The sequence below is a fragment of the Pristiophorus japonicus genome, chromosome 5, assembly GCF_044704955.1.
Source record: "Pristiophorus japonicus isolate sPriJap1 chromosome 5, sPriJap1.hap1, whole genome shotgun sequence".
In the NCBI taxonomy this organism is placed as follows: Eukaryota; Metazoa; Chordata; class Chondrichthyes; family Pristiophoridae; genus Pristiophorus; species Pristiophorus japonicus.
Window position 1 is genome coordinate 48,188,092 of NC_091981.1, and position 13,193 is coordinate 48,201,284.

Sequence of the window (13,193 nt, forward strand, 5' to 3'; positions counted from 1 at the left end):
ATCTCCAGCATCGACGCACTGACCACTCTCGACCAGCTCTGTTGGGCAGGCTACACTCCCAAAGTAAGTACTCAATTCGGAGCTCCTACATGGCAGGCGAGCCCCAGGTGGGCAGAGGGAATGTTTTAAGGACACCCTCAAAGCCTTCTTGATAAAGTGCAACATCCCCAGTGGCACCTGGGAATCCCTGGCCCAAGACCGCCCTAAGTGGAGGAAGAGCATCCAGGAGGGCGCTGAGCACCTCGAGTCTCTTCGCCGAGAGCATGCGGAGGACAAGTGCAGGCAACAGAAGGAGAGTGCGGCAAACCAGACTCCTCACCCACCCTTTCCTTCAACGACTGTTTGTCCCACCTGTGACAGAGACTGTAATTCCCGTATTGGGCTGTACAGTCATCTGAGAATTCATTTTTGGTTCGATTTCGATTTTGAGGGACTGCCTATGATGATGATGATGATGTACAACTGAAGCATCACTTCCTTCACTTTGTATTCCAGCCCCCTTGAAATAATAGGCAAATACCATTAGCCTTTTTTGATTGCTTTTTGTGCCAGTCTACTGGCTTTTAATACCTTATCTTAAAAAAGGGAAAACATGCATCCTCTGTATCTCAGTACCTTAATGCACTACCCAGCCTATCGAGTCATAAGCTGCTTTTCAGATTGGGTTAAATGCCATCAAGCTCCTGCTCTCATGCAGCCGGTGGCAACTGCAAAGTAATCTTGCAGCAAAGCGATTCATTCTTTTTAAAAAATGGCTCTTCCCAATAGCTGCCTTAAAGAAGCCGGCAAGCTTACTTTGGTGTCATCTCCAGTGCACAAGATAAAACAGGTCAGGAGACAGCAACATGAGCATAGGTATTGTGCAATATAAAAGGGTCGATATAGATCAAGAATGGGCAATTTAATTCCCTATGTGTTGAACAAGCTAGTCAGGTGGGGAGGGGGATGTAATGGAGGCACAATTGCCTTTGTAATGATCCATGTTAAAAAACATTCAAGTGTGATCAGACTTGGCAGCTATGTCTCTCCCACCAACCCCCCACCCAGTCAAATAGCCTGCTGTCACTGCCAAAGTGGCTGTTCTTCATGTGCCCACTTAGACCAAGTAGTGGTGTGGTGCCAGTGCCTGGTGAACTGAACCCGTGTTAAGTCTGGTTAAACATCACTCTCAACTGACTGAGCATTGCACTAAGGGTCAGAAAGATTTTGGTTCAGATTCCACAGGGTTCATTCAGTCTTCTGATGTGACTGAAAATGAGTGCCAACCAGGCATTTCCTATTTAAAATGGCACTGCTTTCACTGGGGTGGGTGTTATAAAATATGTTGCATAACTTACAATTCAATACAGGTTTTTACAACCTGCGGGGCAAGAAGTGACAACTACACTTATTATGCTAATTGCTAATGCAATCTTTCCTCTTTCTTCCCAACCCATCCCAAAAAAGCCTGAGAAATATACCCGACATAGCAGTTTCAGTGTGTATATATAATACACACACACGGACACGGAGACACACTGATACCTTGAGGAAACCATCCCTCAAGTATATAATACATCATTTTTTATATAATTCTATCATTGATTCTCAAAACCAAAATATTTATCCCATGAGTTCCATTAAATTGCACAGTCTAATTAATGCATGCGAATCAGCCCACGTTTAGGCTCCGGCCTTTTCTCAAATGGGTTGCCAACTCTGGTTGAATGTATTCCTGGCAGTTTCATCACATGACCTCCAGCCTCCAACTGCCCCACCCCCACCATTAGTTGCCCAACACACCCACCACATGGCACAGTGCCTACCCGTGCCATTTGGAAAGCAGAAAGACATTTCATTACCCCATTGGATGATTGTTGATCGTCAGTCAAACTGCCTTTCTTCACAGCTCCGATATTTTTTAATTAACAGAAGTATTAAAAGAAACTGAAAACAACAATATTGTTTAATGCCCCTCGATTTTTTTCCTGGGTTGCTTGTAGCAGCGTCCAGGAGATTAATCTTCAATAGCTGAAGACTCCAAGCCAATCCTGGAGAGTTGACAACCCTATTCTCCGCCAAAGGGTTTCCTGCCACTAACAAACTGTCCTTTTAGGTGGGGCGGCTAGCAAACGAACCACCGCTCCAGATTTTTTGGTGGTGAGAGGGGGGTGGGCAGCGAAGGGAGAGGAAAAAAAGGGGAAAAAGGGGGAGTGGGGGGGGGGGCGGGGGGGAGAAGAAGCAAACATCAGATAGGTCAAGAATTTTCTTGCCAGAGGGAGACTTATTTTCAGAAACATACTTCTGCCCTACAGGTAAGGAGCCACTTCTACATCCACCTAGAGTCATTAAAAAGAAGTTTCATATCATGATCACTATACTACCAAGCCACCTATAATATTTGTCTGCAACCCCCAACACATTAAAAAAACACTATACTGAATTTGGTTAGTGCAGTTAGTGTAATGCGTTCAGTTCTGGGCACTGCACCTCAGGAAGGATATATTGGTCTTGGAGCGGGTGCAGTGCAGATTCACCAGAATGATACTGGGGCTAAAAGAATTAAATTAAGAGGACATATTGCATAGTCCAGGCTTGTATTTCCTTGAGTATAGAAGATTAAGGGACCATCAAGGAGTTCATAGGGTGGGGAAGTCCAGAACAACCTTAAAAAATTAGAGCTATGCCATTCAGGGGTGAAGTCAGGAAGCACTTCATCACACAAAGGGTAGTGGAAATCTGAAACTTCCCCCACACCAAAAAGCTGTTGAGGTTGGGGCAATTAACAAATTTCATATTGAGATTGAGATTTTGTTAGGCAAGGGTATTAAAGAACCAAGGCAGGTAGATGGAGTTAAGATACAGATCAGCCATGATCTAACTGAATGGCAGAACAGGCTCAAGGGAGTGAATAGCCTACTCCTATTCATATGTTCAGAATCTTTGGTAGAGATCGGGGACGTAAATGAGGATCGATGCCCTTTTCTGACCATATGGTGCACCTGGAAAAACCTTTAATGGATGCAAATCTGAAACCAGCAGAACCATGAGCCCAAGGTGAATTCTGGAATAGAACATCTCACAACTCACCCCTCCCAAATACGTGGTAGCATTTTCTTGGAGAAATCTTTCCCCACCACCCCCACAAAAGAATTGCAAAATGGGCCATTCTTCTAAAATACTGACTCCCCTCCCCCACCCACCCCACCACCTCCCCTGCCTCTTCATTTGGCCGGCGGCAAGTGAGTGAGAGAGGCTTTATGACTGCAAATTTATTTATCAAAAATTAAATATCAGTGAAACAGCTGATCAAACACAGGCAAGCTAAGCTCAGCATTATAGTGCATGCTTCCTAATGCTGAACTGTGTTTATATATTCATATTCAACTAATAGCAAAATCACAGAAGTGTGTGTACCAGCTTTCTGGGGGTTTTTTTGTTTACAAGCAAATGGCCAGGGAGTACGACGCATAGCCCAGCCTAACTGTACCTCATAAATATGGTTGAGTCAGAAATTCAACATTAAACTGCATCAATAAAGAAACATAATTTGGATGGTGGGATATACTGAAAGACGGTTGCTGGAAGGCTGCCAATGGAAAGTGGGTTTAACCACAAGCATATGACAAGCTAGACAGCTTTTAGAGTTCAAGAAAAAACATAAGCAAGACAGTTTGAAATATTGGACAAGAGAACCATCCACGGAGTGTCTTTTAAATTTAAAAAAAAACCCAAATAGACCATGAAAACTAAGCTCACCCATTCTCCAGAAGGGTCATGCACACGACCTCTCTCACTCCGGGGTTATTGGCCTTTTCGGTCGAGCAACCCTGCAGATTCCAGCTGGCCAGCCTCAGGACACGCTCACCGTCCCTCAGCCCGCTGAAAGCCTCCACATTCGGCCGCGTCGATATGATCTGAGTCGGACCGCCAGGAGGAAGGTCCAGGTCCTCGCTCTGCAAGCTGAGGGAGGTGGGGCTGGGGCGAGGCTTGGCCGTGAAATCGATTCCGCCGTTGGTGGTGTGGGTGGACGTGGGTCGCGAATGCCCCACGACAACTCGAGGCCGGATCTTATCCAGCAGCGACGAGCTGAAGGAGGTTACTTTTAACAGGTCGTCAACAGTTTCGAACGGTCCACGCTCTTTCCGGTAACTCACGATGCCGCGCGCAATCTTGTCACTTATGCCCCGCACGCTCATCAACTGGGCCATCGTAGCGGCGTTGATGTTGATCCTGCGAGTGGAGGAGGGGGTTTCGGAATAGGGATCCTTTCTCATGGAGGTGGGCGAATGCTGGGCCGAGCCAACACTTTTACTGCTTGCCACGCAGATCTCGAGTTTAACCTGCTCCAGCTTCGCGGCGCCGATGCCACTCACCAGCGCCAAGTCCTCTACTTTTTTAAACCCACCAATACACTCCCGGTACTCCACAATGTTCTGCGCCACCATTCGGTTGACACCTGGAAGGGTCATCAGCTCCTCCTCGGTGGCTGTGTTGATGTTGAGCCGCTCCTGGTTCACCAAGATGTTGCTGAAGTTGCATGCCGCACTGAACTTGCGATTCCGGCCGATCTCCAATGGATCTTTGGGGATTGAACGGTGGCAGCCTAGATTCCCCCCCATCGTTAGTCATACGTAAGCGCCAATAGTCTGAAAAGATCATTCACTCTCTCTCTCTCTCTCTCTACGCTGCAGTTCGTAGCTGCTCTCACACTGTGCTTTGAGACTCAAGAGTTACATTTGTCTGCATCAACCCACTCGAGACTACTACAGACTAGAAAATACTTCTGCCCTGTAGTTACCCCTAGCAGCGCAATCAGTCATCAGCTAACCATAGTACACACTGGTTTCCTCAAGACAGTTAATGCTCTCTTTTCACATTCTGCTCCCTCCACAGCAGTGTGCTTGTTTTTCAATAAACCGCTTATGTCCTTGTTGCGTTACTGCTGAATCCAGAGATGTAAAGCAGGCACTCTGCCAGCTCTGCTGTCAAATCACTGTGCAGCATTAGCATCGGTCGTAAGTGCACATCATCTAGAATGGGAGGAGCCCAGTGCCTCCAGCTGACTAATCACAATTGCTCTAGGGCAAGTCACATGGTATCAGATCTGGTTACAGACAGTTCGGAGTGGAGATTTTCACAACCAAACAACGGGAGCTTTGCAGTTACGAGACAGAGTTCTTGCACGGTGCTATAAATTGCTTGGTCTTTTTTGTTTCTTCAATCCTCATCGAATGAAGAATAAACTGTCACAATGCAAACCGTGCCATCGTTCTCTGCTCAAGATGATTTATACTTGCTATTTTTGTTCCAAGTCGGCAGCTGGCATTCACTCTTAGGAGCTGGCCTCTGTGAAAACAGACAGGAGTCAGTTAATGCAGTGTAGCTACAGAATATGCAATTACAAACCCACTGAAACTTAATCTCAGCTAAAATGGGGCCAAGCGCATTAGGGTTATCGTTATGTAAATAGTCACAGGCCTGAAGCAAATCTGTTTCAACCCCCATTCTCCTATCTCTAACGCAGCAAGTTTCATTTCAAAATCACGTAAAGGTTCGAGCTCAACTCAAGAACATTTAAACACCACCATTTTTAGTGAAATTTTCAAATACCCATTAACTACATGAAATGATACACCATAGACCTTTGATAATATAAGCTAGAGAGATAAGACATTTGCCACAATATTTTCAGCCAATATTAAGTGCAATTACAAAATAAAGTACATTGTTGGAAAGTTACTAAGCAGTCCAACAAAACACAAAGTGAGGTCTTAACTTTGAGACATTGCATGTAGATGGAGAAGTTTTCACAATTCAAAGTTCTTGCTTTCAAATTGGGGTGCCTGGCTCATGGGAGTCTATAAAGGGTGTCAGAGATTCCCCAAAGTCAATGTATTTCTGTCAATCCACAATCCATCTCACACAATCATGCATGAATAAACAGCAACTTAAATTTATAAAGCGCATTTAACGTAGCAAAACGTCCCAAGGTGCTTAACAAGAGTGTTATCAATAAAAACATTTTTGACACTGAGCCAGAGAAGGAGATACAAGGTCAGATAATTAAAAGCTTGGTCAAAGAGGTAGGTTTTAAAGAACATCCTAAAAAGGTGAGAGAGGTAGAGAGGCAGAGAGGTTTAGGGACAGAACTCCAGAGCTTAGGACCAAGGCATCTGAAAACTCGGCCGCCAATGGTGGAGCAATTAAAATTGGGGAGTAATTAAAATTGGGGATGTGCAAGAAGCCAGAATCTAAGGCTTGCTCAGGTTCAGACCATTGCCAGGGATAGAAACGATGGCCAGAGTTTGTGGCGGGAACCATAAACAATGGTTTCAGTGTTCCCAATGTTTAGTTGGAGGAAATTTCTGCTCATCCAATATTGGATGTTGGACAAGCAATGGGACACACACACGCAGACGCACTACTTTGCAAATAAAATTAGATACCAAGATGGGAGTTGACTCACACTGCCCAATATCTACTTGTACAACAGTGTAACAATTTGATTCTTCAATCTTGCTGAAGGCCGACCAAGCAAACATTTGTGCAATGAGACATTTTATCTCACAGTAAGATGAATATACGGAATGACAGTTATGATCAAACCCGCTAAATTCAAACAGTACAACTTTTCTTTGTGTAAATGATACAAACAACACACTATGCTTGCTTCCCCACTCAATTGGTCATCAGAATTGACTGAAACAAGGTGCCTTCTAACCAGTCCTCCAACCGGTTCCCCAATGTTTCCAAATTTCTGAACCTGGCTAAAGCTCTCGCAGCATTCTTTAAAAACCTGACTGCCTGTGCGGCATTTTGGTTTCCAAAAGTCACTCTCTCTGCGAGCTCATGTCCCAGATTCTGTCTCATCATCTCTTGCTGTTCAAAGCCAGACAAGCATTGTCCAACACAATGGGCGGGAGGTGTTTTTCGATTACCTAGGCAAGCTTACAGACCATTTATTGTTCAGTCGCTTCAGGAAAATAACTTCCTCTTAGCGTTTGCATAGATGCCTATGCAAACACTAAGAATACGCGCTGCTTAAAAGAACTCAACATTAAGAGTGGCCCTCCCCACCCCCACAACATCTGGAGTACTGCATTCAGTTTCAGGCACCGACCCTCTGGAAGGACATTGGAAGGGTGCAGAGCAGATTCAAAGAAGACTTGCATTTATATAGTGCCTTTCATGACCACCAGACGTCTCAAAGCGCTTTACAGCCAATGAAGTATTTTGAAGTGTAGTCACTGTTGTAATGAGAGAAACCTGGCAGCCAACTTGTGCACAGCAAATTCCCACAAACAGCAATGTGACAACGACCAGATAATCTGTTTTTGTTATGTTAACTGAGGGATAAATATTGGCCAGGACACCAGGGATAACTCCCCTGCTCTTCTTTGAAATAGTGCCATGGAATCTTTTATGTCCACTTGAGAACACAGACGGGGCCTCGGTTTAACGTCTCATCCGAAAGATGGTACCTCCAACAGTTGGAACTCCCTCAGCACTACACGGGAGTGTCAGCCTAAATTTGTTTGCTCAAGTTCCTGGAGTGAGACTTGAACCCACAACCTTGATACCTGGGTTTAAAGGGTTAAATTTTGAAGACAGCTTGCATAGACGAGGCTTGTATTCCCAACTTTAGAAGATAGCAGGTGTTTAAAATGATGAAGGGATTTGATCTGGTAGAGATACAGGGGAACTATTTCTTCTGGTGGATGAATCCAGAACAAAAGGGCATAACCTTAAAACTGGAGTTCGGCCATTTAAGAGTGAAATCAGGAAGCACTTTTTCGACAAAAGGTAGTGGAAATCTGGAACTGAGCACCCACAGCCTTTTGGAGGACAGAGTCAATGGAAATTTTCAAGACTGAGATTGATAGATTTTTATTAGGTAATGGTATTGAGGGCTATGGAGCAAAGACAGGTAAATTAAGTTGAGGTACAGCCATGGAAAAAAGGCAGAATGTGCTCAAGGGATGAAGGGACTACTCCTTTCCTATCTTCAATTTCCACCCCCACACCACCCCATCCAAATCCATTCTGTGCATAAATGGCCAAAAGATCCAGAACACTAGAAGATTAGTAAATACACAAGAGTCTTGTCCAGCTGTTTCCAGTATTTTTAAAGTAATATTTCAGTAAACTACATTGGATACGCATTGTATTCCGCAATGTGATAAACAGAAGGTCCAGTCGTCTAAAAGTGCATCACATTCTGGCTACTTTTATTTGTCTGTCTGCTGAGTTTATATGAAGATAAATGTGTCTCTCTGCAATTTCCTATGAATGTAATGCTCTTTCCTTTTGGAGATTTTTTTTAAAAACTGTATCAACACGATTTTGTCAGTATCCAAATAACTCTACTTTGGCCCCTGGCTTTGGAGATTACCAAGGAGGTACACACTGCGCATCAATTCCCATTGCCTGACGAAAGTTTTATTGAAAAAAAAATTCTGCCCCCAAAACATTGCTCCTATGGTGTTCAGTACAACTAGAAAAGGCACTGACCCAAAATTTCCGGGAATTTTTCAGTGCAACTACAGCGCAAAAGATTGTTTCTACTCTGAGGAAATTTGCACATAACTAATTTATGCCGGTACTGCGCCACATCCGAAAGGTGTCTGCTACATCCATCTGGCGCTCATTTACAAAGCTACAAAAGTGCAGCTCACGAGAGTTACCTGGCTTTATGCAAATAATGTGCTGGTGTACATTTGTCCTCCTTTAGCGTAATTAATTTCTCTAATCCTTTCCTTCTATTTATTATATCTCTCATCTCCCTTTTAACCACTTCAGGATTTACCTCCTTCCCAGTGTCCTTTTCTTCTATAATTAACCCTGTCAATTTCCGCTTGTCCTCTATTAACTACTATCCTCTCCTCCCAGGGTTCCCCATCTCACATTTAACTATTCTCTTTTTACTGAGCACTTTACTGTTCTTTTAAAAATATTTTTAAGATTCTTTCCTCACATTCCCATTCAGTTTTTCTTAGCCATTTCTTATCTTTTCTTAGACCACATATACTTTGAGAACATAGCAACATTTAGCCCCTCGAGCCTATTCCGCCATGCAGTGAGATCATGGCTGATCTGTGACCTAACTCGGTTTACCCACCTTTGCTCAATATCCCTGAATACATTCAATTAAAGTTTGTTTCTAACTTCTATTTACCCGCAGCATTCTAATACTTAAAGCAGTCTCCATTTTTTTTTACATGGTATATATTTATTCTACAACTCCCTTTTTAAAAATATCACGATGTTAATTTACAGTCCTGTGTACCAATTTCTCTTTGCACCTTCATAATTGAAGAACAAACAAATATGGAGTTGGCCAGTCATTAAAATATATCATATGGTGTACCTTCATTCTGACCACTCTACGCCTCTAATTCTCCTTCAAGACGCTCTTGACATACCTTTGACCAAGCTTTTGGTCACCTACGCTAATTTCCACTCATGCGGCTCGGTGTCAATTTTTTAAAATCTCATAATTATCCTGTGAAGTGCCTTGGGACGTTTCACTATGTTAAAGGTGCTATATAAATAAAAGTTGTTGTTGTTGTAGTAATTTGTTCAATTACTTTCTTCTTGTGATGACATGAGCAGTAAAAGTCCTTTCGTTTTTTTTTAAATCGCCCTTTTACCACTGCACATCCAATATGGAGAGCAGCAGACTTGATCTCAAGCCTCTTTAATCAAATGTTCATGTTCTGCAAAATGAGAAGGGCGGGGGGGGGGGCAGGTGGAAAGAGGCGAGAGGGACGTTTTAAAGCCCACAACCAAGTCCTCCACTCTACTTTTATTTATTCTTGGGATATGGGCATTGCTGCCATTTATTTCCCATCTCTAGTTGCCTTCGAGAAGGTGGTGGTGGGCCTTCTTGAACCACTATGTGGTGAAAGTACTCCCACAGTGCTGTTATTATTACCACAACTTGCATTTATATAGCGCCATTAATGTCGAAAACATCCCAAGGGACTTCAGAGGTAACATCGCCAAATTGATTGTTTATTCATGAACAATGGTGGCTATCTGCAACTTCTGCATTCTAGAACATAATTATGGTTAGTCTTCTACAAACAGCCACACATGGAAAGGAGAAGGCAATTCTACAAGGTCCTCTTTATTCAAATTACTTCCCAATTTTATATCAGGGAAAAAAAACAATTTTCTTCAGCATTTTTTGTAACAAGCTCACTTTAATTACCCCACAGAGACACTAATGCATCCCCATGCTTTCTGAAGCTGCTCCATGGCTAAATAGGAGGGCCACAAATTTGCAGATGAACATTGATGAGGAGTCACAGGATTCCAAGAGTTTATACTATCTGTTGGATCTTCCAGACAACTAAAGTTTAATTCAAGATTTGTTGACATTTGCAAACAAATCCATGAGAAAGTAAAAATTGCATGCATCGTAACTAAATCCCATTCTTGACGAGGAGCCATTGGCTAATAAATCAGGTGTCTTCAAAAGACTTCACATATAGCTAGCTAATGATCAGGGACAAATCTAAAGAGCATTTTCTGCACAACAAAAGGCATTTCTTGGTCAATAAACCCAATATCTCATCAAAAAACACTTAATAATACACTCCAGTTTTTTTAAACAAGTCACGATTTCACAAAGTGTCACATTAATTCTTCCAGTGGAGTTTCACAATCACAGAACAAAAATCCTGTTTTTAACATTAACTGTACGCTTCCCTCCTAAAAGCCATTTTGTGAATTGCAGCAGATGTATGCTCGACTGCACTGGAGGAGTCGGAGGTTAATCATGGTAACAATGGCCATTTTGGGCAATATAATGTAAGTATATTGGTGCTCCCAAGATGGTGTACCACAGAGAAACTTCACGCTTGCCATTCCCCATATGTGTGGAGGCCACAATCCAGGAGAGATCCTGTATGGAACTCAAGTCAGTTCCCCAGGAAAACAAAATGGTGAATGATCCACCCAGGGCCAATCTGGTATATATCACCTAGCTCAAAGGTAGCACTAGCAGGTGGGTGGAAGTAGCAAGTCTTACCTTAACTGGAGAATAGTGCCAAACCTGGAGAAATCAAACAAAGATGAAAAATATAAGGGTATGTGGGGATAAGGCAATGAAGAAAATGCATGCTGGAAAACCAATAAACGTTACTGCACAGAGTAGTGGGAAGGTGTTATATCCTATTCTTTCATGCTGTCAAGTTCTGAATATCAACTGCATTGCTATGGGGATGCCGAAAACAGAAAGAGCCAGCTCTACAGTAAAATTGGCAGAGATCTGTGAGCATTTCTCCTCTGGCCTGTGACTCCCCCTACTGGAACATATACATACGTTAGGCAAGACTGTCATGACACCCTACTTTCTCCCAGTTGAATGGCCTGACAACATTCATCATCTAGGCTCAGATTTGAAGATTGATGACCCAGTGTAGGTCCATGGTGTCTGACAAGACCCATGGAGCTGTACGCTCACTTTCAGAAGATGGGGAGGGAGGGGGTAGTTGTGAAGAAACACCTGACTACAGGAATAAATATTACACAGTCCTGGCCAATCACAAGCAATTACATCAATAAATAAAGCAGAAGAACACAGAGCAGCATAAATAATACCTGTACAAACCATCACCAAGTGTTAACTTGAGTAGGGCAGCACTTCATTTTGTACAGGCACACAGGTGCAAAACACAACCAACAGAAATGGCTCAATGACTGTGCCAAATCTCCCTGTTCAAACTGCAGTGTGAATTCTGCAACTGAGAACTAAGGATGTACAAGATTTGAGAATGTTCATGAACACAATTAACACTACTGTGCACACATAAAACAAAAGCAAAATACTGCAGATGCTGGACATCGGAAATAAAAACAGAAAATGCTGGAAATATTCAGCAGGTCAGGCAGCATCTGCGGAGAGGAAATATCCATACAGGCCAGTAGTTGTGAAAGCACATTGCTGACCTCTGTGCTAATGCTGAAAGATTAAAATTGTGGGCCCAGCCTCACGTGACTCCAGCTTGTACATACATACCTGAAAGGCATTTCCTCAAGCGCTGCGCAGCAAATCTAGGCCTCCGACCGGGATCTCTGCATTCCTCCGGGGCCACCAGGTACTTTTGTAGATTTTTTTCTGGTCGGAGGCGTTCGTACAAAAGGAAGCCTCCGACCGCAATTTTCTCCTAATAAATTCATTCTTTCATACAGTTCTTTAAATTGAATACATAAATGAAACTACATCCAGCTATATATATGGCAACATCCCAAATTTAAATACCATCCTGCCGTTAAAATTGCTACATGGCCTCGCCCCTCCCGATCTCTAACTTCCTCCAGCCCTACAACTCTCCAAGATCTCCTCTAATTCTGGCCTCATGTTCATCCTCAATTTCCATAGGCCCACCATTGACAGCCGTGCCTTCAGCTGTCCAGGCCCCAAGGTCTGGAATTCCCTCCCTAAACCTCTCTCTCCTCCTTAAAACCTAGCTCTTTGACCAAGCTGTTGGTCATCAGTCCCAATATCTATAGGGAAATTAATCCATAGGCTATATAAAAGGTGCTATATAAATTACATCGAATCTGCAGCACAGAAACAGGCCATTCCGCCCAACTGGTCTATGCCTGTGTTTATGATCCACACGCGCCTCTTCATCTAACCCTTATATTCCGTTTTTTCCTTTCTTCTTCTTGTTGTTTTCACAATCTTCTAACTCTCAGAACTTTGATGTTACTATAAAACATTTAATATTTTACTATCTATTTTTCACTTGGGAACAGGTTGGTCAATTCACACACAAAAACGATTTGATCTGTTTCCCCCCCCCCACCCCCCCCACTTTATTAAACTTGCGTGTGTGCACTTGGATTGATGACCTCTGTTTGACCTCTGGCTACTCTTATCTGAAATAATCTGCCAGGAGGTGCCGAGTGGGCATTTCCTTCCTTCTCGCACTAAGAATTCTTCGCCCTCAAGTCATGGTAAGAAAAATAAATTTTAAAAGATTTTCATCTGGACTTTCAACAGTCATTATACAGAATGGGACTATTCACAACAGTCAATCATTATACAGAATGGCTCAATGTAGCTCCTGTATTCCTATTTGAATGGCTCATGGGCAGTGACATCTAGTGATCAGCATCACACAATATATTGGCTTTTCACGGCTGGAGCTAAACAGCAATATATTCCTTTGCTCAGCAAATCACAGAACAAACATAAT

At 43.0% G+C, this 13,193-nt stretch overlaps 1 protein-coding gene across 9 annotated transcripts in view; it reads right to left on the bottom strand.

The window, feature by feature from the left end:
* Window positions 1-13,193, bottom strand: part of eepd1 (endonuclease/exonuclease/phosphatase family domain containing 1) — a 154,459-nt gene that overhangs the window by 73,797 nt on the left and 67,469 nt on the right. For 5 of the 9 annotated variants that reach the window (XM_070880611.1, XM_070880610.1, XM_070880602.1 and 2 more), the window contains exon 2: window positions 3,739-5,328. In XM_070880611.1, the coding sequence (XP_070736712.1) occupies window positions 3,739-4,601 (863 nt within the window). In that variant the 5' untranslated portion in view covers window positions 4,602-5,328. Of the gene's footprint in view, window positions 1-3,738; window positions 5,329-11,017; window positions 11,042-13,193 lie in introns of all 9 variants that reach the window. The other 4 variants (XM_070880603.1, XM_070880604.1, XM_070880605.1 and 1 more) reach the window with 1 other exon arrangement.